Genomic DNA, 24,767 nt, shown 5'->3' with positions numbered 1-24,767 from the left:
TGATGACCTCAGATGTTAAGTCCCATAGTGCTTAGAGCCATGTGAACCATTTTCGCTAGTCTTGGAACCAAACAAGTTAACCTCCTAACATAGTTTCATATTTTGACTCGGTAATGTATTATGGAATAATTTACTGGGGTAATTCATCACTCAGAAAGCATTAATCACATAAAAGTAAGCAATAAGCATAATAAATGATGTTCACCAGCAGTCATCTTATAGATATATATTCAAAGAGTTAGGCATTTTAACTGCTATTATTATTATTATTATTATTATTGTTGTTGTTGGGTGTCACTAGACCCTGTTGGATCACACAAAGCTATTATGTTTCAGCCTTCAGAATTTCCAAGCAGATCTCATTTTTTCTCCTTGGATTCTTTTTCTTTCTTCAGTCAACTTTGTCCGTGGTCTGTTGGTGACTTTGTCTGCTAATTTTTTTTGTCTGTACGATTTTATGTGGAAAATATATGATTGACTTATATGAGCCTTTTCTAAGTCCTTTTTGGCCTGCTGAATTCAGGATGTGATTTTGACTTGTTATGTCGGTCTGCCATGAAATTTGATTTTTTTTTTGTGGGGGGGGGGGGGGGGGCGGGGATTGTAGTCTGCATCTGTCTTCTATCCTTTCTTTATTTTCCATACAAGAATTCAGGCTTGATAACTGTATTAAATTGCCAGATTTTTTAGAGTATGGCCATCATGTTTTTTTGTTGTAGGTTATGTAAGTTTTACCATAAGCTCTCCTATGTTTTTACATTTGGTTTTCTGTGCCATTTTCTCTCCCCCTGTAGGATCGAGAATTTCGTCTAATTGCTTAAAGTATGAAACACACTTAATTTCTCCATATTTTGTGATTAGCTTATGAACAGAGTGTTTTGAGCAGATGTACTCAATTTCTTTAGAAGAATATTTGAGGACCAACTCTTTCAGTATGTTCCTTGAGAGTTTCTATCCATTTGATTGCTGTCGTCTCAGCATCTGCTTTTTCCAGATCATCTGCAAAAGCTAAATGAGAAATCTGGATGCCATTTTAAGGTCTTCCAAGTTGTGTGGTTTTGGTTTTAGTTCTTTCTCCATTCTCAGATGAATTTGTCAAAAACCAGTTTAAAGAGATAGGAGACAGACCGTTGCCCTGTTGAACACTGGTTCTGAACAGAAATAGTTCTGACACCTCACCAATGAATTTTACTTCAGAGGTGAGTTTTTGATGAGATGTAGGGTTTTTGGGTTGAATCCTTGTTCTTCAGTGGACTGGACTGGGACTGGATAGAATCATATGCCTTCTCAAAATCAACAAAGGAGCATGTGATTGGCTCTTCTTACAGGCTTTTATTTTAATTTTTAAATTGAATATTTGCACTATACAGTTTCGACCAGTGCAGAAGCGGGCTTGGTATTCACCAATTTTGTGACTGAGTTACTAATGAAAGTCATTGCAAATAATCCATCACAGTTTGAAAAGAATGTTTGAAAAGACTAGCAATGTCCATACCTAAAACACTAGAAGAAAAACTGACCTTTATAATTCATTATCATTAAAGCTGTCAGAGACTCTCCCGCTGGAGGTTCAAGTCCTCCCTTGAGCGTGTGTGTGTGTGTGTGTGTGTGTGTGTGTGTGTGTGTTGTTGTTGTTATCATAAGTTAGTTTAAGTAGTGTGTAAGTCTAGGGACCAATGACCTAAGCGGTTTGGTCCCTTAGGGATTCACACACATTTGAAAATTTGAACATGAGGACTATGTTCATTAATTTTAAATTTAGGCCAGTGTGCCATTTATGAACTCATCAGTTACCAGCATGTAACATTCAACTGAAAATAATCATGTATACATATCCTGTAAACTGACTCATTCAAATGATCTAAGGAACATGTCACTAACTAATTAACTAATTAAATTGTGTAGAACAGAATAACAAAGAGAACAATATTGTAATTCCAACACTAAAAATTATCCAGATATGTAAATAGGAGTTGCAAACTGATTACAGATCTATAGATTGACAGTTTGGATGGAAATATTCAAAAACTCTGATCACCACCAATAGCAGCCGAGCGGTGTGAGACGCCTCACCACAGTTCTCGCATTTCCCCCTGTCGGCATTTGTGTTGTCCTTTGTGTAAGTTAGTTTAAGTTAGATTAAGTAGTGTGTAAGCCTAGGGACCAATGACCTCAGCAGTTTGCTCGCATAGGAACGTACCACAAAATACCACCAATAGCAAGTTAACACAATTGCTGCACAGCTGCTCTAACTCCCAAGATGCACATACAAATTTTTAAAGTTATTGCATGATGTAGACAGCAGAGCTTATACCGTGTGCTACAGCCAGTACCAGGGGCATGCAATGAATATGTTGTTGCAGAAGTCAGGGTGCCTTTCATAATACATTTGCACACTGAGCCAAGTTGTAATTGAGAAGTACAAACAGCGCAGTATGACAGCACCTAATGCATCATTCTGTGAGCCTAGCAATATAGAGTCAACACATAACCTCCAAGGTCATTCACTCCATGGCATCCATCTTATGGAAAGTGCAAAGGTTAGGGGAACTGACAATAATTGAGGCACCACAATGGGAAAATTTCCACTGACTCCCCCAGATAATGAGGGCAAATGACCACATCTCTGGTCACAATGATGATATGTCCATCTAGAACCTCCTGACAGCACCTAGCTGCCCTACCCTCCCTCCACCTTGTCGCTGTATGCCCGCACAAGCAGCACTTTACTGTCTCCCATCCCTACTCTGCTATTCCTCCCTGTCCCTTCCCCAGTCTCCTCCTTACCCCCACCACCCGGTTGCCTGTCCCATCAAGCGCTGCTGCTCGCAGTCTGGCTTCAGCGGCCAGAGGCTGTGGTCATGTGTGTTTTAGTTGCATTTGTGTGTGTGTGTGTGTGTGTGTGTGTGTGTGTGTGTGTCTCTTTTCAAAGAAGGCATTGTTGGCCGAAAGCTCCCTTTCTGACAGTCTTTTTGGTTGTGCCTATCTGTGACTCGTCATCTCCGCTGTATGACGAGTAGCAACTGTCCTTTTCATAATATTGAATCAATGTCGATAACACAAAGAATGATGAATAGTTTGGTATGGGTTTCTTCAAAGTAGTAGTCCGGTTTTGGAAGGTGGTAGATTTTTTTGATCGTTATGGAAAAATGACATGATTACTGCATACAGAATTGCAAAAGAAAAATAGTGGCATAGGTCATCAGATATGCAAATAATGTAACTTATTTCTGTTTCAGGCAAGGTGATGAGTCAGACAGCACTTTTATTGTTCTAAGTGGTCGTCTAAGATCTGTAATCACACACAGCAATGGCAAAAAGGAGCAAGTTGGTGAATATGGCAAGGGTGACCTTATTGGAATTGTAAGTAACATAATGTTGAAAGTCTGTCTGTTCATATAATGTTTGTATTTTGAGAAACTTAATTAGAAAATAAAGGTTTGTATATAAATAATTTATACTATAAATCAAGATTTATGTGATTAGTCATTTAGTTGTAAACAATAAAAAGAACATTTTATTGCAACTTAAATCTGAGTCAAATGTAGAACTAAATTAGTCCAACTCAGTGAAGCAGATGTGATTAAACACTGGATAGGTCTTAGTTTGAATCCATATGCAGCCTTCTTTATTAAAGTTCTCGTGTGGTGTCTCTAAATCACTTCAAGTAAAAATGTCATGACTGGTTCTTTCTCTTTTAATGTACACTAGAGCTATCATTCTCTCACAGCTGATGCTAATATTGATGAAGTATTCTAACATATCTTAATGGAGCAATACATAAAATAAGGGAAAGGCAACCACTCACCTGTAGCAGATCAGAGTATGGCGCACAGAAACACATAATAGAAAACAGCATTTACACTAGCATTCAAGCACTAGCTCTTTTTCGAGCAATTACACACACACACACACACACACACACACACACACACACACACACCCAAATGTACCCTACTTTAGCCATGGCAATTCTTGTGGTCGCCACGAGAGAGAGTGTTTGGGGTGTCTGTGTTGTGTGAGAGAATATGTGCTATTGCTAGAAAAAGAGCTAGTGCTCAAAAGCTAATGTGAATGTCATTTTCTATTATGTGTTTCTGCACTCCACATACTGATCTACTACAGGATATTTCGTATACAATTTTTTTATTTTGCCCTGAACACTGAAAATCAAACTGAAGTAATGTATTTATTCTCCATAGATAAATACAAGATTTACTTTGGATTGCAGACACATAGAACATTTTGTGTCATAAGTACATAGGTAAATCATGTAAACAAATCCAATAATACATTGTTTCTTAGTTAATTATAACTAGTATGGTACAAACGTGAAGCTAAGCTATTCCTGTGGAAGGAATTCTGTGGTGCTAAATGCACTTCTCAGTAAGAAATCCCCAGTATGAGGTTGTACTTCATCTTTAATGACCTCTTCATTGACAGGATGTTAAACACTAATCTTTCTTCCTCCTCCTTTTTGAACCCATGTCAACACAGCTTTCTTCAATTCATAAGTGCCTTGATTGTCTATTGCTTAACATGATCCCTATGTTGTCACCTGGAATGATGAGTACTCTGTTTATCTGCTTGTCTGTGACATTTTCCCATCTCCTATTTTGCATGTGAAGTGTGGAAATACTAATGCAAAGAACTTGTAACATAGTCCTCATTTGATAAATCTGGTGTGTTTTTGCAATACTGTGTTCGCAAGAGTGGTGACTGTTTCACATACACCAAGTAGGGCAGTTGTTTCATCCCATTTTAGTTTTATATCATCACCAGACATAAAACATTGTATTACACCAGCTTGATGATTTTCAATTAAATCAGTTATATTTATTTTTTTATGTTCAAAATGTAATGTAATAATTACTTTGACAATAACTCCTGAAGATATCAAACACAGCAGAATAATTTAGTGTCAGATTGTCCTGGGTCCCTTCAAAACCCCTGTTGTATTGAAAGTTCCTGTGTGCCAGACCGGAACTTGAACCTGGAACCGTTGCCTTTCAGGGTCATAGCTTTACTTCTGCCAATACTTCATCTCTTATCTCCTGAACTTCACAGGAGTTCTCCTGCATACCTTGTTGGTCTAGCACTCGTGAAAGATATGATATTGCGGATACGTGGCTAAGCCGCTCCCCGTGGGAATATTTCCTGAGTGAATTTCCACTCTGCTTCTTCAAACATTGAAGTTTCCAGTTAATTAAGTACATATGTTCAAGAGAAACTCCCAAAATGTGTCAGATCTAAGAATAAATACACCGTTCCCAACTGTCTACTCAACATTACAGATGCTGAAACATCTTGACACTAGAATGGTGGAGTTTCTGACATTCCTAAAATGATGGCAAGGGATCAAATCTGACCTTGCATAAAATATTTTCGTATTTAACATAAACAAGCATTTCATTTTAGTAAGTGTTAATCCCTACCTTTTAGTGAGTTCTAACAATAATTATATGCTAACAATTTTCCTTAACTGTAGACTGTCACATATTCATTATTTGTAGAACCCTCTAGACACATTTAGATGCCATCATTGCTTGCAGAGTTAAAGTATTTTACTCATTTTATTTATTTATTTATTTATTTATTTTTGGTATTTCGTATTGTGTGACAGTGCTGAAGTACAGTGACCTACTACATATGTTTATTGGATTGGGTATTGTTATTTATGTGTGATTGTATTATCTTCAACACCTGCGAAAATGTTAAATTTGTTAGCTACTTCTAAGTGTTTGTTACTTTTTTATTTTCATATGATAGTATTATATTTTCAGACAATGCTCTGTTTTCATCAGTTTCTTTTTTTACACACTCCACACACTCTTCCCTTTGTTTGTTGAATTATATATGTATTTCTCATTTACATTACTTTTGCTTGCTTAATGCAAGCCATGCCTTTAGCATCCTTCTGTAACTACATTTGTGGAAGTATAATAACCAAACAATATACAAAGATGAGATATTCCAGCTTGAAAATCCATGGAAACTGCTCATTTCATATGAGTGCTCTCAGAGGAATTATTGTTCTGATTCTTCACTTCCTGGTATCCCGACATATGCCATACACATGTTTTATCTATGACTGACACTGTTATGCTGATTGACTTATCCATGAATGCGCATTTTACATGTCTTTATATCATTGTGTCAAATGGATTTAATTCAGTCATGCACTCACCTCAGTTAACAGATGAAATAATGGAAGATTAAATATTGCTGTCCCAGGTGCGTGCCTGAAAGATGATAGAATAAAATAATACGCAGTTTGTTTGCTGAATTCTCAGGAGAATGGTATAATCAGTCACACACCAGAAAAATCTAAGAAACTGCAGTGTGCGTGTGTTTACAGTAATGTCACCAGTGTAAGATTTTCAATGAAAGTGAAGGAAGAAAACTGCACCACTGTTTTGGAAACCATTACATCTTAATGCACAATTTGCACACTATTATGTTATGAGAAGACACACTTTGCTTTACATAAAATGTATTACTTGTTTCCTATCACATTGGCTTTAATTGCTGCAGATGGAAACTTGTTCCAGCAATGGTTCGTACTTTTCCCACTCAGTTTACTTTGAAGTTAATTGACTGTTAATCTATGGTTACTCCATCTATCACTACACTGACCATCACTGTTACAGTCCTACTGTTGCATCATCATATAGGTTCTTTGTTGTCTCCTCATTTTGTCTTTCTAATTTTAGTTCCATCCTTTTATATTTTCTTATGCTTCATCATCTTATTTTGACCCTTTTTTTCTTTTTTTGTGTACGTCACCTCAGTTTTGATTTTTAGCCCCTGTCATCAATACTGCTGTCCATTCATCCCTTTTTTTGCTTTTTAATTCATCAATCTAATCTTTCATATATATTTTTTACGCGTTAATTCTCAGTTTTCCCTTACATTGTAACTGCAACAGTAATCCTTGGGAAAGTAGCTGGGTGTGAGCATCTTGCTGGCTCAGTATTTAAGTGAAAGCTCATTCCCATCCGCAGGTGCTGCTGAAATGTCAGGGAGGTGCCTCATGATTATATACTTCAGTATGATGTGTCTGCCTCTAGTCACCCATGTGTTACCCAGTGTGGTCTGCTCTACTTGAATGATTTGGGAGACTTGATGTTCCATATTTAGTTAATTTCCTTGCATTGGGCTGTTCTGTACATTGTCCATAAACATGGTGACAATGGGAGTCTAGGTGATAACTTTTTGGTTTGCTCCACACCTTGCGAGGGTTCTGTATGAAGTCTGCACCATCGCGGCCATGGTGGGAGGCCAGATGTTCAGATGCCAAGTATTTTTGCTTGTTCTGTCTGCAGTCTGGTCTCATTGGAAATGCTGCGAAAAGCAGGTATTAAGTTTTCAGATCACACTTCAATGCTCTAATACTTGAGGAATTGCTGTTAAAGTAACAACACATTGTATCTATGTTGCAACATGGCACTGAGCTGAGCAAAGCAGTGAATTAGTGCACTGGAAGAGACACAGGACTTACATTTAGAAGCAGCTGGTTTCAAATCCCAGCCATCCAGATTTTGATTTTCCATAGTTTCGTGAAAGCATTTAAGATGAAATCAGGGATGGCTCCTTTGAAGAGCAAAAAAGGGGGCAGTGATTTTTTTCCTACCCTTGTCCAATTCAAACTAGTGTTCCATATCTAAAGACGGTGCTTGCAATGTGGCATAAAACCCTAATCCTCTAACCTTTCTTGACTCCTTGCTTCCATCACACATTAAGATTTCTGCAGTAAATATTACCTTCTCTGCAGCACTTTATATTGTAAATGGAAAATTTGTATTCTGTGTTCACTGGCAATTGGGTAAAACTACTTGAGAGTGTTTTTGTCACACAGTCAGATTTAGAATTAGTAGTTTTTATTAGATGTGGGAAGTATTGTGTTCAAGGAAGAGAAGAAGTAGTTCATCATTTCTGTAGCATTTTTAAAACTGCATGGTTTCTCTTGTTAGGTGCAAATGACAAGCACCTCAAGTAATATAACTCTGTTTAGTTTCGGCCAATTTGGAGCCCTCAAGTTGAGAGGTGATCAGCATCATCCCCATCTTCTGCTATTGTAAGTGCTCTCTCTCTCTGTCTCTTTCTCTCTCTCTCTCTCTCTCTCTCTCTCTCTCTCTCTCTCTCTCTCTCTCTCTCTCTCTCTGTCTCTCTGTGTGTGTGTGTGTGTGTGTGGGGGGGGGAGGGGAGGTGTTCATGCGCGCGCACTTGTGTGTGCCAGTGAGAAACTTTGAACATGGCAATGGAACCTTGTGCATTGCAGAGACTAGGATAGAAACTTCTTTAACATGGGTGGGTGGTGGGGACCTCAAGTTGAGCAAAGTGCGAAAGAAGGGAAATGAATGTGCATGTAAAACGCTCATTTGTTGACACCTGGCAGTTGTTATGGCTCACTCATTCATGCGGGATATCCATGACTGGAAAACTTCATCTCTAGATACTCACAGGACATAATATCAATTTATTTTTCAATTTAATACCCATGTACACTAATACACTTGCGGGCACACTCAGATAACTTCTGCAGACCATTCAAATGAAAGGTCATCGATTTCGAGTTCAACCAAGCATTCACAGCATCAACCATTCCATCATCATTGTCAAACTGTTGTCCTTTGAGGTCTTTTTTTATGTTTGGGAAAAGATAAAAGTCTGGAAGAGCCAAATCTGGAGAATATGACAGATGACGTAACGATTCGAACCTGTAGTCATGCAGAGTTTCCTGTGTGGTGAGGGCTTTGTTTACTGGTGCTTTGTCCTGATGCAAAAGAACTCCACACACCAATTTTCCATGCCTTTTTTTCTTTATCTCTTCTCTCATATGGTTTAGAAGGGTGCAGTAGTGTGATGCATTGATAGTTACGCACTTTTGCAAGTAATCCACCATAATTAGCCCTTTGCATTCCAGAAGACTGATGCCATCACCATACTGGCTGATTTTTGCACTCGTAATTTTTTTGGGGTACGGGATGAAGAATGTTTCCATTGTTGTCCCTGATGTTTTGTCTCAGGATCAAAGTGGTGAAGTCACATTTTGTCCATTGTCACATATCTTGCAAGAGAGCCACCTTCATCTGCTTCAAATTTGTGGACGATTTCTTCACAACACTGCACACACTCCCATCTGTGATCTGCATACAAGTCTTTTGGAACCCACCTAGATGAAACTTTCCGCATTCCCAAAATATCCACAACAATGTCATGAGCATCCCAATGGGAAATTCCAAATGTGGTTTCAATGTGCTGCAATGCTGTTCAACAATCCTGCAAAATCATATTGTGAATTGCAGCCACCATTTCATCAGTGGCAATGGTGACAGGCCTTCTGCACCTTGGTGCATCTTCCACACTCGTTCTTCCATGTTTGAAGTCGGACACCCAGTTTTTCACTGTTGCAAAAGATGGAGCACTGTCCTTAAGTGTACTCCACATGTCCTTCGTAACTTCCTTGGTGTCATTCCCTTCAATCAAGATATTCAGTCACAGCAAAGTTCTTGATTCTCTCTCTATTCACCATTTTGCTTACACGGTGGTACTCAACACACCCTAGCAGCAAAACTAATGAAGCTTGCATACTGTCAAAGGGTCACCATAAAAGTGGGTGGTGGTGTTTGTGCGAGACATTATGGTAACTATCTCAGGCTAGAAACTTTTCAACTGCCCCTTGTACTGATCATCATGTACTATTAATTCCAAAGCTGCAGAGAGAACTGGAAAAATGGAAAAAAATGTAGCAAATCCAAAAAATAATGAAAAGAGTGTATGAGGAAGTTGTTAAAGCAGTTGCCCCCATACTAATATTTAACACGTAAGTACTCATATTTTGCAAAGACTTCAGATAAGTCTGCAGCGATGTCGACAGAAGTGAGCTGTATATAGCAATGGAAGAGTTAGAGCTTCCTAATAAACTGATTGCCTTAGTGAAAGCTACTATGGAAAACAGCCAGAGTCAAGTTAAAAACAGAAAATGCTATCAAGTTTTGTGACCATAAAAAATGGAGTAAGGCAGGGAGACACATTATCCTGCCTTCTGTTTAATATAGCCATGGAAAAAGAGATGCAGACATCAATACAAAGGGAACTATCCTGTGTAAATCAGTTCAGGTACTGGCATATACAGATGATACTTGATACAATTACAAGCCTTGAAAGAGCTACTAGAAAGATGAACCTACAGATAAATGGAGGGAAAATTAAATATATGCCCACAGCTGTTAAAGATTATCAAAATGAGCCCCCATTCAGAGAAACTGTTTCATATAAGTTTGATGTCATGTGTAGTTTCACTTTAGTTAGTTAGTTTACCTTGGATGAGAAGTACACGCTAAGAACAATGTCAGCTCTGAAATCCGAGAATGAATAATATCTGCCAATAAGTGCTACAGTGGCCGCAGAAAACATCTGAAATCCAACTTGCTTTCTGGAAAACTAAAGCCAGTGCTATCGTATGATGCTGAAAGATGAACATTAACAAAATTTGATGAAAAGCGATGGGTATATTTCAGGAAAGATCTTGAGACAGTTGTTGAGTCAGTAGAATAAAATGGTATCCGGACGAGGAGATTCAACTGTGAATTATATAGTCTGTATCATATCTACATCTACATCTACATCTATATGCACACTCCGCAATCCACCATACGGTGCGTGGCAGAGGGTACCTCGTACCACAACTAGCATCTTCTCTCCCTGTTCCACTCCCAAACAGAACGAGGGAAAAATGACTGCCTATATGCCTCTGTACGAGCCCTAATCTCTCTCATCTTATCTTTGTGGTCTTTCTGCGAAATATAAGTTGGCAGCAGTAAAATTGCACTGCAGTCAGCCTCAAATGCTGGTTCTCTAAATGTCCTCAGTAGTGATTCACGAAAAGGACGCCTCCTTTCCTCTATAGACTCCCACCTGAGTTCCTGAAGCATTTCCGTAACACTCATGTGATGATCAAACCTACCAGTAACAAATCTAGCAGCCCACCTCTGAATTGCTTCTATGTCCTCCCTCAATCCGACCTGATAGGGATCCCAAATACTTGAGCAGTACTCAAGAATAGGTCATATTAGTGTTTTATAAGCGGTCTCCTTTACAGATGAACCACATCTTCCCAAAATTCTACCAATGATCAGAAGACGACTATCTGCCTTCCCCACAACTGCCATTACATGCTTGTCCCACTTCATATCGCTCTGCAACATTACACCCAAATATTTAATTGACGTGACTGTGTAAAGCGCTACACTACTAATGGAGTATTCAAACATTACAGGATTCTTTTCCTATTCATCTGCATTAATTTAAATTTATCTATATTTAGAGTTAGCTGCCATTCTTTACACCAGTCACAAATCCTGTCCAAGTCATCTTGTATCCTGCTACAGTCACTCAATGATGACACCTTCCCGTTCACCACAGCAGCATCAGCAAACAGCTGCACATTGCTATCCACCCTATCCAAAAGATCATTTATGTAGATAGAATACAACAGCGTACTTACTACACTTCCCTGGGGCACTCCAGATGATACCCTCACCTCCGATGAACACTCACCATCGAGGACAACGTACTGGGTTCTATTACTTAAGAAGTCTTCAAGCCACTCACATATTTTGGAACCAATCCCATATGCTTGTACATTATTTAGGAGCCTGCAGTGGGGCACCAAGTCAAACGCTTTCCGGAAGTCAAGGAATATGGCATCCGTCTGATACCCTTCATCCATGGTTCGCAAGATATCATGTGGAAAAAGGGCGAGTTGTGTTTCGCAGGAGCGATGCTTTCTAAAGCCGTGCTGATGTATGGACAGTAACTTCTCTGTCTCAAGGAAATTCATTATATTCGAACTGAGAATATGTTCGAGAATCCTGTAACAAACCGATGTTAAGGATATCGGTCTGTAATTTTGAGGATCCGTCCTTCTACCCTTCTTATATACAGGCGTCACCTGCGCTTTTTTCCAGTCGCTTAGGACTTTACGTTGGGCAAGAGATTCACGATAAATGCAAGCTAAGTAAGGAGCCAATGCAGTAGAGTACTCTTTGTAAAACCGAATTGGAATCCCATCAGGACCTGGCGATTTATTTATTTTCAAGCCATTCAGCTGCTTCACAATCCCAGGGATGTCTGTCACTATGTCCTCCATACGGGAATCTGTAGGAGACTCAAACGGCGGTAAGTTTGTACAGTCCTCCTGCGTGAAAGATTTCTCAAATGCTAAATTTAAAATTTCAGCTTTTGTTTTGCTGTCTTCTGTTGCCAGGCCAGACTGATCAGTGAGTGACTGGATGGAAGCCTTCAACCCACTTACCGATTTTACGTAAGACCAGAATTTCCTTGGGTTTTCAGCAAGATCTTGTCTGCTACATTGAGGCTAAAAGGCTGAAATGTGCAGGACATGTACTGAGAGCAATGTGACTAGTAGTCACTGGGCTTATTTGGAGAGTGCAGTTGCTCATTTATGAAGACATATGGCATCTCCCACAACTTCCTGAAATTGTCTTATTATATCCAATTCAAAAAATGATCTAGTGGAATGATCTATTGAGTTCAGGAACTCGTGCCATGGTATCATCTAGCTTTGTGTAAAAGTAATTTTGGGTGTGGTCAGACTTTCATTATGAATATTTCCTAAGATGTGTTTTTGGAAAAATGAAACAGAGTACTGCAAAGAGTGAAATTAGGGGTTTCTAATGAGCTGTGTCAATCCCCTTAAAGTTATTAAGTAGCTCACACTAATTTCGCTATTACATTCTGTTGTAACAATTTCAGTTGTCAAGATTTCTTAATCAATTAGTTTTTAGGCAAAACTAAATCATAAGACTGCAAACTGTATGGTAAATAATGAGATACATAAAATACTACATAAATAAGAACTTAGCAATTTTGTGTACACATGGTTTATAGAATACTTGCATGAGTAGAATTAGCCAAAGACAAGGAAAGAAGTCATTTATCTAAAGAAGCAGAATGATAGCATCTGGAGTGATTCCACCTTGCTATGTTTCAAGTTTACACAATTTTCAGACAAAATCAGTATGCTAACACAGATTCTTATATTCGTCTCCTTTTACAAGTTTAGATTGAAGTAACAAGTACTTAAAGGGCTTACCTGAGCACACAAATGAGTGATATACATGGGTACATGATTATAGATAAAAGTTTTGACGTCTAACTGGTTAATATATTTAGTAAAAGTTCACACACACAAACATAGTAACATTCCTGATAATATAATAATAATAATAATAATAATAATAATAATAATAATAATAATAATGATGATGATGATGATGATGATGATGATGATGTCTCTATCATAAACAGAACTATGATCAGTTCACAGGCGACCTCTACCGTAAGTTCCCATTAAATAGTCTTTCACCCTGACTTCTAATAATCAAAGTTAATTGCTCTCCACAAAAGAGGAAAATAATCTCACCACTTGCCACGCAGTTTTGTCAACATTACAGGTGGCACACAAACAGTTATTTCAGTGAAAGCTAAGTGATGGAGGATGGTGCACAGTCCTTGCGAGTTCACTTCCTATTTGTACCGAAAACATACGTTTAGCAGCAGCCAGGCTGTGACGTTATGAGACACAGTGTTGCCGGTATTTGACTGATGCGGACAGAGTGAGAAGTGGTGTCTTTTTTGAGAATTCTAAATGATCCACGACAGTGTACAGTCCTCGCAATTTCACTTTCTACTCTTATCAAACACGTGTTTAGTAACTGCCTGGCTGTGATATCACCCAAGGCACCTTGTAAGCCGGTGTTTGACTGACGTGGACCATATGATAGTGGGGTGCAAAGTGTAGTGTCACTGTCTCTCAGGCTGTATTTATATATGGGCACAGCAGACAGCCAAGTGGAACATCTGCCGTCACCTGCTCTAAGCCCATGTAGCAGCATCTAAATGTCCACTTCCATGAACACACATATTTTAATAACTCCATCATGAATCAATTTACAGTCTTTGTAATCTGTATATGAGTGGAGTTAAGTTAGCTTTAATCATAGAAAAAGTTTCAGCTCAACTGCATTTAAAATTTTTCTGGCTAGAAATTTTAGAGTGGAACCGACAGTAGAATATTACCTCTGAACTACAACTTTAAGAGGCTTTGTATTCGTTGGTATTTATATCAAAGTCTTGAAATTTGTTATAGCTCTATTATTTAATGGATGTAATCAATTACTGTCATCAGAACTTCCTATCATTAATATAAATGATGCTTAATCTATTACAAATATGGACTTTTTGTTCCAAATTTAGTTTTTAGTCCATTACTTGAAAACTGATAGAGGTAGCTTAATGGGGCCACATAGGTAATGGGACCGATGACCGTAGCAGTCTGGTCGCTTTAATCCCCCAAACCAACCAACCAACCACATAGGTAATGCTTTTTATATCAAACTGAAGCATCACACTAATTTTCGTATTTCTGAGACTAATATTTAACGCCTTCAATTTTCCTAAAAGCACTGTTTCTGTCCAAAATATTGCTCCAATCAGGCTGAGACTTATAAAAGTTGCTTTTGACATATATTTGCATGTTGTTGTTGTTGTTGTTGGTGGTGGTGGTGGTGGTGGTGGTGGTGGTGGTGGTGGTCTTCAGTCCTGAGACTGGTTTGATGCAGCTCTCCATGCTACTCTATCCTGTGCAAGCTTCTTCATCTCCCAGTACTTACTGCAACCTACATCCTTCTGAATCTGCTTAGTGTATTCATCTCTTGGTCTCTCTCTGAGTTTTACCCTCCACACTGCCCTCCAATACTAAATTGGTGATCGCTTGATGCCTCAGAACATGTCCTACCAACCGATCCCTTCTTCTAGTCAAGTTGTGTCACAAACTTCTCTTCTCCCCAATCCTATTCAGTACCTCCTCATTAGTTATGTGATCTACCCATTTAATCTTCAGCATTCCTCTGTAGCACCACATTTCAAAAACTTCTATTCTCTTCTTGTCCAAACTATTTATCGTCCATGTTTCACTTCCATACATGGCTACACTCCATACAAATACTTTCAGAAATGACTTCCTGACACTTAAATCTGTACTCGATGTTAACAAATTTGTCTTCTTCAGAAACGCTTTTCTTGCCATTGCCAGTCTACATTTTATATCCTCTGTACTTCGACCATCATCAGTTATTTTGCTCCTCAAATAGCAAAACTCCTTTACTACTTTAAGTGTCTCATTTCCTAATCTAATTCCCTCAGTGTCACCCGACTTAATTTGACTACATTCCATTATCCTCATTTTGCTTTTGTTGATGTTCATCTTATATCCTCCTTTCAAGACACTATCCATTCCGTTCAACTGCTCTTCCAAGTCCGTTGCTGTCTCTGACAGAATTACAATGTCATCGGCGAACCTCAAAGTTATTTCTTCTCCATGGATTTTAATACCTACTCTGAATTTTTCTTTGATTATAAAGAGAAATGCAAATAATGATATCACACAATACAACTTTACCAAAGAAATGAGTTTACATAAATACCAAATGAAATTAACTGTACACAATTTTGAAGAACATAATTATATACCATCTAAGATCATAATATGGATTGACAAGGATGTTGAATAATGTCCGTACAAATGTCAAGTAAAACATGTGCTGTCGTATACAAGAATTAGACCTAACCAGTAGCTGACTACAGTTATAATGCCAAGGCACTGCTAATGGAGCCATATCATAAGCTGGTATCACTAGAGGGTAGCATTTCTGATGACATGTAAAATGGAAATGTTAATAAAAATAATAAAAGCTCAATCAGCACTAATGTGTATGAAGATGAATCATAAAAACCGTACAATAGTACAAGGCATTCCATTTACAATAACATCATATAGCACCACGTTCAGTACGATTTGTTCATAATCTAAGTGTAAGGCACCACATCCGATACAAAGTTAATTAAAATGATTGTCTTTTTAAAAAAACATACTTAATTAAAAATTATTTTGTTTTTACCAGCACAGTTGTGCAATAAAGTCAACAGTAAAACTCAATGCAATAGTGCAGGTTTCATAAACCAGGTATACTGTTACATGTCATCTTTAAATTTGCAATATGATGTAAGAAAAACAGTTTGCTAAGCAGGTTTTTGAATGGATAATAAACAGGGTAAATTGCTGCAACACAAGTTACGACTACCACTGTATAAATACAGTAGTGCAGGTGTCTATAAGATGTTCTGCAGTTCATGTAAGAAATATTATGTCTGGCGAAGTGGATGGGGGTTTCAGATTAGATTTTGTGAACATGGACATGCAAGTAGTGGAAGTGTGTTAGTACAACATTTAAAGGAGAACCAACATCAGCTTAAAAACATTGTAGATGACATGTCCATTTTGCATTTTAGTAATAAAGGAATATTACTGGACGTTTTAGAAGAAATTGAAACATAAGTGAGTGATCCAGAACTTACAATAAATGAGCAGATTTCAGGCAGTCGTAGATGATTCTTAGATTTTTTCAGCGAGTTACTTGTGGCTAGGAAGAAACAGTAAGACTCCCTATCCAGCTATTCTTTCTTTCAACTACCTTTATCATTTATGGAATTTTTACAACCACATGTAATTTTATTAGCAAACTTTTTTTCTTACATCATACTCCAAATTTTAAGATTACATGTAACAGTATATTTGGTTTATGAAACTTGCACAATTGCATTGAGTTTTACTGTTGACTTTCTTGCACAACTGTGCTGGTATAAACAAAAAAAAAATTAATTAATTATGTTTTTTTAAAGAAAAGACAATCGTTTTAATTAACTTTTTATAAGATGTGGTGTCCTATGCTTAGATTATAGACAAATCGTACTGAATGTGGTGCTATATGATGTTATTATAAATGGAATGCCTTGTACTGTTGTACAATTCACTTTCATATGCATTAGTGCTGATTGAGCTTTTATTATTTTTATTAACATTTCCGTTTTACATGTCATCAAAATTGCTACCCTCTTGTAACACCAGCTTACGTTATGGCTCCATTAGCGGTGCCTTGACATTATAACTGTAGTCAGCTACTGGTTAGGTCTAATTCTTGTATATGACAGCACATGTTTTACTTGACATTTGTACGGACAATATTCAACATCCTTGTCAATGCATATTATGATCTTAGATGGTATATAATTATGTTCTTCAAAATTGTGTGCAGTTAATTTCATTTGATATTTATGTAATCTCATTTCTTTGGTAAAGCTGTATTGTGTGATATCATTATTTGCACTTCTCTTTATTATTTGTTACCAGGTCATCTGATGATGGGCGATGCCCGAAACGTGTCGTGAACACAATAAAGGATTCAATACCGTCTGGACCTATATTAGTTGTGCGACTTACCATCATTTTTAAATTCACTTTCATAGTTACCAAATTCAATAAATGAGTGCTGTAATTGATGTTTGATGCATAACTGTCAATCTGTGCAATTTTTTCAAATAATAATTAGTTATGTAGGTGTTGGAACTGCTGACAGTTTTATCAGGTCATTCATTTAGTATACCAATCATGTCACACATTTTGAAATGTAAGAACGTTCTGCATGAAGAGTTCTTTTTTAACAGTGTGTTACAACACTGTAATCATATCATAAATCTAAAACATTTCCAATTATGTTATTAATTTGCCAATTTACTATTCTCTTCATTAGTTGTAGACATTTTTAAAAACAGGAATTTTTCTTTCAGGTTGAGATGGTGACACATACCCCTCGAGGCACAACAGTTATGGCTGTTCGTGATTCTGAATTGGCAAAACTTCCTGAAGGACTTTTCAATGCAATTAAACTGAAGTATCCTGTTGTTGTAACAAGACTGATTCATCTGCTAGGGCACAGAATACTGGGTAAATATCTTTATACACACTTATTACTTTTCTTGATTTGTGAAGTTTACTTGGTATTGTGCACATTTTTGCATGCTAATGTGTCCATTCATAGGCTCATCACCAAACAATAGTCTGTAATTGAATGTTTCATTTGTATGATAATTCTTAATGATGTCGGGATGAGGAGTCAGTCACCTTTCTTACCTTTAGTTGCTTTTTTAACATTGTCACCTTTTTCGACATTTTTTGCTCATTTAAAAGAAAGTAAGCTGCTTACTATTGTTTCCAAGTTTCTGTATTCATGTTCATTTGTTTTACTTTTTATATTGCTCAAATGAAAATAGTAGATAAATTCTAATGTGAGGGGCTTCTGAAGTTTGAGATTGATTGTTTCTTTTTGATTTTTTGAGTATTTTTTTTAATATATTGTGCAGCTGTTATTGGCATCAAATATTTCTCTATTACAACTGCTTCTGATTTTGTAAACTGTCTTCTAATTTTGCAGTAGTAACAAAGCTGCTGCTGTGATACTCTGTTCAATTTCGAAAGTAAACTTTTAAAATGGAGAAAATGCAAAGACAGACAGTTTGGAAAGTAAAGTCTCTGCCTGGGGAAGAGCTAAGTAGTGTGTGGGGAGGGGGAGTGAGTGGAAATGAACTGTTTTGCAGTGTGTGTTCTTGATCTGTTAATTTTGAGACACAAGGTTTTCAGACACTTTTTAGCCACTCACTCTCAACAAAACATAAGTGTAACTTTCAAATTAAATGTGGCTCTCATCAGTTACATGTACAAAACTCTGATCTGAGTTTCCTGCATGTAACTGATGTGAGCCTCAAAGTTTGGCTTGTACACCAACAATAGGGATGGTAAGTATCAAGCATAGTTCCACCACCACTGACTTGATGTGGACAATGAAATAGGTGATTTTCAATTTCTCTATGGATGCATCAAATAATATTTGTAACATTTTTAAGAAGAGGTTTCGTGGTAGTATTCCTGAACATTTTTCGCTTCCGTTTGAGAAAAGAGGACACCTAATGACAAGCACTACATTTCCAGAAACATATGTTAGAAGAAACATGTTCATCTTATTACACGTTGAATTTGAATGAAACTACCAGTGTTACATTTTTGTCTGAGAGTTAGTGTCGCATAACAATGCATCACCTAAGAATTTTCTCTATCAGCAAATCAGTTAGTGAAATGTTACATCAGAAGTTATGTGAAGCACATTCTGAAGCCAACCTGTCTCTAAATAAATGCCTTATGTTGGGATCAGATGGCCCTAACCTTAATAAAAAAGTGTTTAGGCTTTTAGATAGTGATATCCAGGAGACACAAGACAAACAATTTATAAACATCAGAAGTTGCAACAGTCATACAGTGTGTAATACCAGGGTCAAGGCTTTAGAGTGTTTAGGTGAAGGAGCATGTAAATTTCTGGTCAGTATTTGCCATTAGTTTGACGGTTAGCCTGTTTGCTGGGAAGAATGTGAAGGAATTTGCATGTAAGTTTAATATTCTGCATCGCAAGGTTTTGAAACGTACAACCATAAGGTGGCTTACTTTAGCAACTTCACCTAACAGGTTCTGGAATGGAGGGATAGTATTTAATCTTACGTTCTTAAGCATATACCTTTAAAAAATAATTCTGCTACTGTACAGCCCAAATCTTACAATGCCATTGTAAATGCTTTTAAAAAACCTTCAATGGAAGCTGAACTTCATTTTTGCACAGGTCTATTCAGTAGGTTCACACAATGTTTTCAAAGCCAAAGACCTTTGATTCACAAATTGCATACAGAAGTAGAAAACATAATTCAAACCTTTTTGGCTTATATGTTTGTTGTGCCAGCGATCAACAACAAACTTTAGTTAGACACAAGTATGTTTGTAATTAACATGGTTTGCACGCTATCACAGAATACACAATTTTTTCTGTTTGAATGATTTCAGAATGGGTTCTGAAACCTGAAACTGGTCATAATTTAAATAAAAAGAACTGAATTTTGCAACTTTGGCTGTTTTCTCCATAAAACTTTTTGGCTTGTGTTTTGAGGGTTTTTGCTTTGAGAAAAACCATGAATATTTGAAGTTCCTCGCAATGAACTCTTCACATTGGATAATCTGCTTCCTCGTGTACAACAAGCTTTCAACAGGCAAGTAAGCGAAGAGCTTAGTAAACTGGAAGAATGTGACAGCTTATGGATTCAGGAGAATGCTCAAAAACATTACGTGGAAGCCCAAGCATGTGATGGAAAAGAAGTGCTTATGAAGTACCTCACTGAAAAGTTTTAGGGTTTTCTATCTCAGAGAAAGAATAAAGAGCAGAAACTACAGTAACATGTTAAAAGTTGCAAAAATGATGCCATTTGATGTCTGACAAGATTACTTATCAGATGAATGGAAGATTTTACAGCTGGAAAAGATGACACAGCTTTAGATAACAGGGATATTGACAATTACTGACAACCGCACATCTCAAAAAGAGTCTCACCATCCATAGAGTTAAAGTATCAAAATGTTTTAAAATTGTTAATGCTTCTCTTACATTTAATTTTATGAAATTGGCGTGACTACATGTCACATCTTGGATTCCCTTATATTACCCCATGGAAATGTGGACACAGAAGTAAGATATTCCATTTTGACGCACATAGTAGGAGAAGACAAAACGACAGGGACTGATAATTTTTCATACAGTGTTTGACTGTGAGGGGTGCTTTGGAAAGTACTCCCATTTTCTTTCTTGTGCCCTTTGACTTGGTATAGACAGCCAGAACATGCAAATTATACTGCTTATAAGGAAGAATGTCAAAAGAAAAGAAAACATGAATTAGAAGGAAACAAAAGGAGGAACAAAACCAAAGGCATCTTGAAGAGGATATTAAAAAGATGAATAACATGAAAAAATCGATTGACTATGAGGCAATCAAAGGCAGCAAACTTGGCCCATGGTATGCTTGAGGGAGCATAGATAATTAAAATAGGAGAAAGCATGCAAGAAAGGGAGATGTAGAGCAATCAAAAGAATCTTGCGGAAAGGAAATCCAGTCTAATTATTTCATTTTTGGTTAACATTCCTAAGAAATAGTTATCCAAAAATATTTTGTTTAACTTTTTCCAGTATCGAAAGTTATAATGTTGTTTGCTGTAAAAATGCAATGTGGATTTTGTTTGTGATTTGCAGTTACCAATATCAAGTTACCAGTGTAGCTGCACATATTAATAAAATTGTTTGAAGGGAAAAAAGGGGCCACACCCCATCCAGGATCATAATAAAGAAATTTATTATGGTCTTAACCGGGCTTTTTAGTAGGGGATTATCGAAAATGTGAATAATTCATTTATACAATCTGTTTGTTTAAATAATTTGTCAGCTTTTATCCATCTTTATAAAATATTTTATCACCTTCTTAAACTACTCTTTCACTTTCCCTCATCTTTTTCAAGTGCCACCATGGCTTGTCACCCCTTGATGTATTTTTACATTCACATCACAAATTATTTTGCAAATATGCCTATATGCTGATCATTTAAGAGTTAAAAAAGAAAGAAAGAAAAGAAAAGAAAAGATTTACTGTTGTGAGTTAGTTATTCTTGCCCACCACATTTTACGCATTACGATAATAGAAATTCTTCTATGGAATATGAGGAATTGTGAAGGAGAATCTTTTTTTGTTTGTTTTCAAATTTTACTTGGCTGTCTGTCAGACATTTTATATCACAGGGAAAGTGATCAAAAATTTTGATTGCAGCATTGCACACTCCTTTTTGTGCTAAAGTCAATCTTAATGGGGCATAATGAATGTCACTTTTTTCTTCTTGTATTGCAATTATGTACACTGCTGTGGATTATTTACAGCAAACTTTATGAGGGAATAAATATATTGTGAAGCAGTTGTCAGAATGCCTAACTCCTTAAACAACAGTATTAAGAAAAGGATAGATTGTTGTTCACTGTTCAGATGACACATTGAGTTGCAGGCAGGCACAACAAAAAGACAGTTACACATCCAGCTTTTGGCCAAAACCTTCTTCAGAATGTTTGTTTTATTGTTATATTGCATTTTATTCTTATTTTGCATGTGATTCCTATGCAAATATAATATCTCTAAATCATGTTTTTCTGACAATTTAAAGGTTCTTGGCAGAGACCACATGGAGGTGTACCTGTTGATAGCCGGCCCTCTCATGGAAATTTTTCAACAGTTGCAATAGTTCCAATTTCTGATGATGTTCCTATTCTGCCTTTCACATATGAACTGTACCATGCATTGCGCAGCATAGGTGAGTTTTAATGGGTGTTCTGTCTCATTGAAAACTTCTTGAATTTTCTTATAAGGTATGTATGAGACACTATAGAAGTAATTTTCATTTTTATTATACAAATAAAGATTTTGATTTTTTTCTCTACCTTTGAACTTATTGTTTACATATCTGCTTATAGCAGTTGGAGGTATGTTTAAAAGGACCAGTTAAATACTACAGCTGCAATTCATTGTTGTAAGAATGCGTTCTGTAAATTGACTATAGGCGAGTAAAAAATAAATAAAAGGTTACCTTTTATTGGCTTTCCAATTGATAGCTGGTTGAATAATTAAACTTTATCATTAACTCACTGACTTTCCATTGCATGCAAGCATTTGTGGCATTGATATTAAGTGCTGACTCTAGCTACTAAAGAAGAAATGATATCGTATTTAATATTATTCTTCTCCATGGCTCTCTTATATAGAATTTCAGAAATTTTCTTGGGATTATCTGCGTATTTATCTCTGGTGGTGGTGGTGGCCATGGTAGTTGTCATCTTCTGTCCAAAGACTGAGGTGATGCAGTGCTCTATACTAGTCTGTCCTGAGCAAGACTCGTCGCTAGTCCTGCAGCCATTTGAACCTGGTTACTGTATTTAAGACTTGTCTCCATTTACAGTCCCCCCCTCCCCCCCCTCCTCACACTCTTCCTCCCTTACGAAACTGACAATTCCTTGATGCCTCAGAATGTGTCCTTTCAACTCCTCTGCATCTACATAAATACTCTGCAAGCTGTCATACAGTGCATGGTGGAGGGTACCTTGTACCACTACTAGTCATTTCATTTCCAGTTCCACTCAAAAAGAGAGCAAAGCGGGAAAATGACTGTCTATTTGCGTTTGTATGGGTCCCCAGTTTTTATTATGTTTGTGGTCTTCATGTGAAATGTTCATTGGCGGCAGTAGAAACATTCTGCAGTCAACTTCAAATACTGGTTCTCTAAATTTTCTCAGAAGTGTTTTGCAAAAGAATATCACCTTCCCTCCAGGGATTCCCATTTTAGTTCACAAAGAATCTCCATAACAATCATGTATAGACTGAACTTACTGGTAACAAATCTAGCAGCCTGTGTCATCAGCAAGCAGCCATAGACTGCTACTCACCCTGTCCATCAGCTCTTTTATGTATACAGGGAATAAGAGCTGTCCTATCACACATATTTGGGGCACTCTTAACAATACCCGTATCTCCGATGAACACTCATTGTCTTGGACAATGAACCATGTTCTATTACTTAAGAAATCTTCGAGCCACTCACATATCAGTGAAATTATTCCGTACGATCAAAACTATGCTCACAGAATCTGTCTATTGGCCTTCATCAATGATTCACAGGATATTGTGAGAGAGAAAAAAAAAAAAAAAAAGTTGAGTTTCACATGAGGAGTGCTTTCTAATTCCATGCTAATTTGTTGACACAAGCTTACCCGTCTCAAGGAAATTTATTATATTCAGCCTGAGAATATGTTCAAGAATTCTGCAGCAAACTGATGTTAAGGATATTGGTCTGTAATTCTGTGGCCCCATTCTTTTACCCTTCTTATATATAGGAGTCAGTTGTGCTTTTTTTTCTAGTTGCTTGGGACTTTATACCAGATGAGACAGTCATGATAAATACAAGTTACATAAGGTCCAATGCTGTAGAAAGCTCTGTGAAACTGAATTAGAATTTGATCTGAAACTTGAGATTTATTTGTTTTCAGCTCTTTCAGTTGCTTTTCTATGCAAGGGATGCCTATTTCTCTGTCCTCCACACAGGAGTCTGTGCAACGGTGAATTGGAAATATTTTGTACAGTCCTCCTTTATCAATGATTTCTTAAACAGGATATTTAAAACATTGCTGTTCTCTGTTGCCACACCAGATTGGTCAAAGAGTAACTGGATAAAAGCCTTTGACCTGCTTAGCAATTTTATGTAGGACCAGAATTTACTAGGGTTCTCGGCAAGGTCTTTTACTGAGTTAGGACTGTGATAGTTTTTGTAGGCTTCACACATTGTTCCTTTTACAGAAATACCAGTTTCTACTAACATTTGCCTCTCATCATTTATGCATCCATTTATGAAGTGATGTCTTCATGCAGTCAAGTTATGCAGTCATTTTGTTTTTTTCCCAAATTTGCCGGCCGCAGTGGCCAAGCGGCTCTAGGCACTTCACTCCGGAACCGCACGACCGTTACGGTCACAGGTTTGAATCCTGCCTTCGGCATGGATGTGTGTGATGTCCTTAGGTAAGTTAGGTTTAAGTAGTTCTAAGTTCTAGGGGACTGATGACCTCAGATGTTAAGTCCCATAGTGCTCAGAGCCATTTTTCCCAAATTTGATTCTGTATCTTCTCATTGGTTATTCAGTTTACCCATCTACTCTTCTGCATTCTTTTGTAGCATCACATTCGGAAAGCGTCTATTCTCTTCTTATGTAAACCGTTTATCATCCATGTTTCACTTCTGTACAAGACAAAATACCCCCAGAAAGGAGTTCCTAATGTTTACATGCATGAGGATGTGCTGAAAAATAAAAAGCTTTCTGAATAAAATAAATGGTATTAACATTCTATAGATTTATTCTTCATGTTTGCATATTTATTTCTCAATATAGTCATTCT

The 24,767-nt window shown here is 37.1% G+C and overlaps 1 protein-coding gene across 8 annotated transcripts in view; it reads left to right on the top strand.

Annotated features, from left to right (window-relative positions):
* The window catches only part of LOC126183261 (neuropathy target esterase sws), a 195,278-nt gene that overhangs the window by 72,218 nt on the left and 98,293 nt on the right, over window positions 1–24,767 (top strand). For all 8 annotated transcript variants that reach the window (XR_007536714.1, XR_007536712.1, XR_007536713.1 and 5 more), the window contains exons 14-16: window positions 3,240–3,363; window positions 17,713–17,869; window positions 21,995–22,141. Coding sequence is in view for 4 of the 8 variants with exons in the window: in XM_049925078.1 (XP_049781035.1) it covers window positions 3,240–3,363; window positions 17,713–17,869; window positions 21,995–22,141 (428 nt within the window). In the remaining 4 variants the exon portion in view is untranslated. The remainder of the gene's footprint in view (window positions 1–3,239; window positions 3,364–17,712; window positions 17,870–21,994; window positions 22,142–24,767) is intronic.

Source organism: Schistocerca cancellata, chromosome 4, assembly GCF_023864275.1.
Source record: "Schistocerca cancellata isolate TAMUIC-IGC-003103 chromosome 4, iqSchCanc2.1, whole genome shotgun sequence".
Lineage (NCBI taxonomy): Eukaryota > Metazoa > Arthropoda > Insecta > Orthoptera > Acrididae > Schistocerca > Schistocerca cancellata.
Note: the sequence above shows the minus strand (reverse complement) of the source record. Positions and strands in the feature narration are given on the sequence as shown.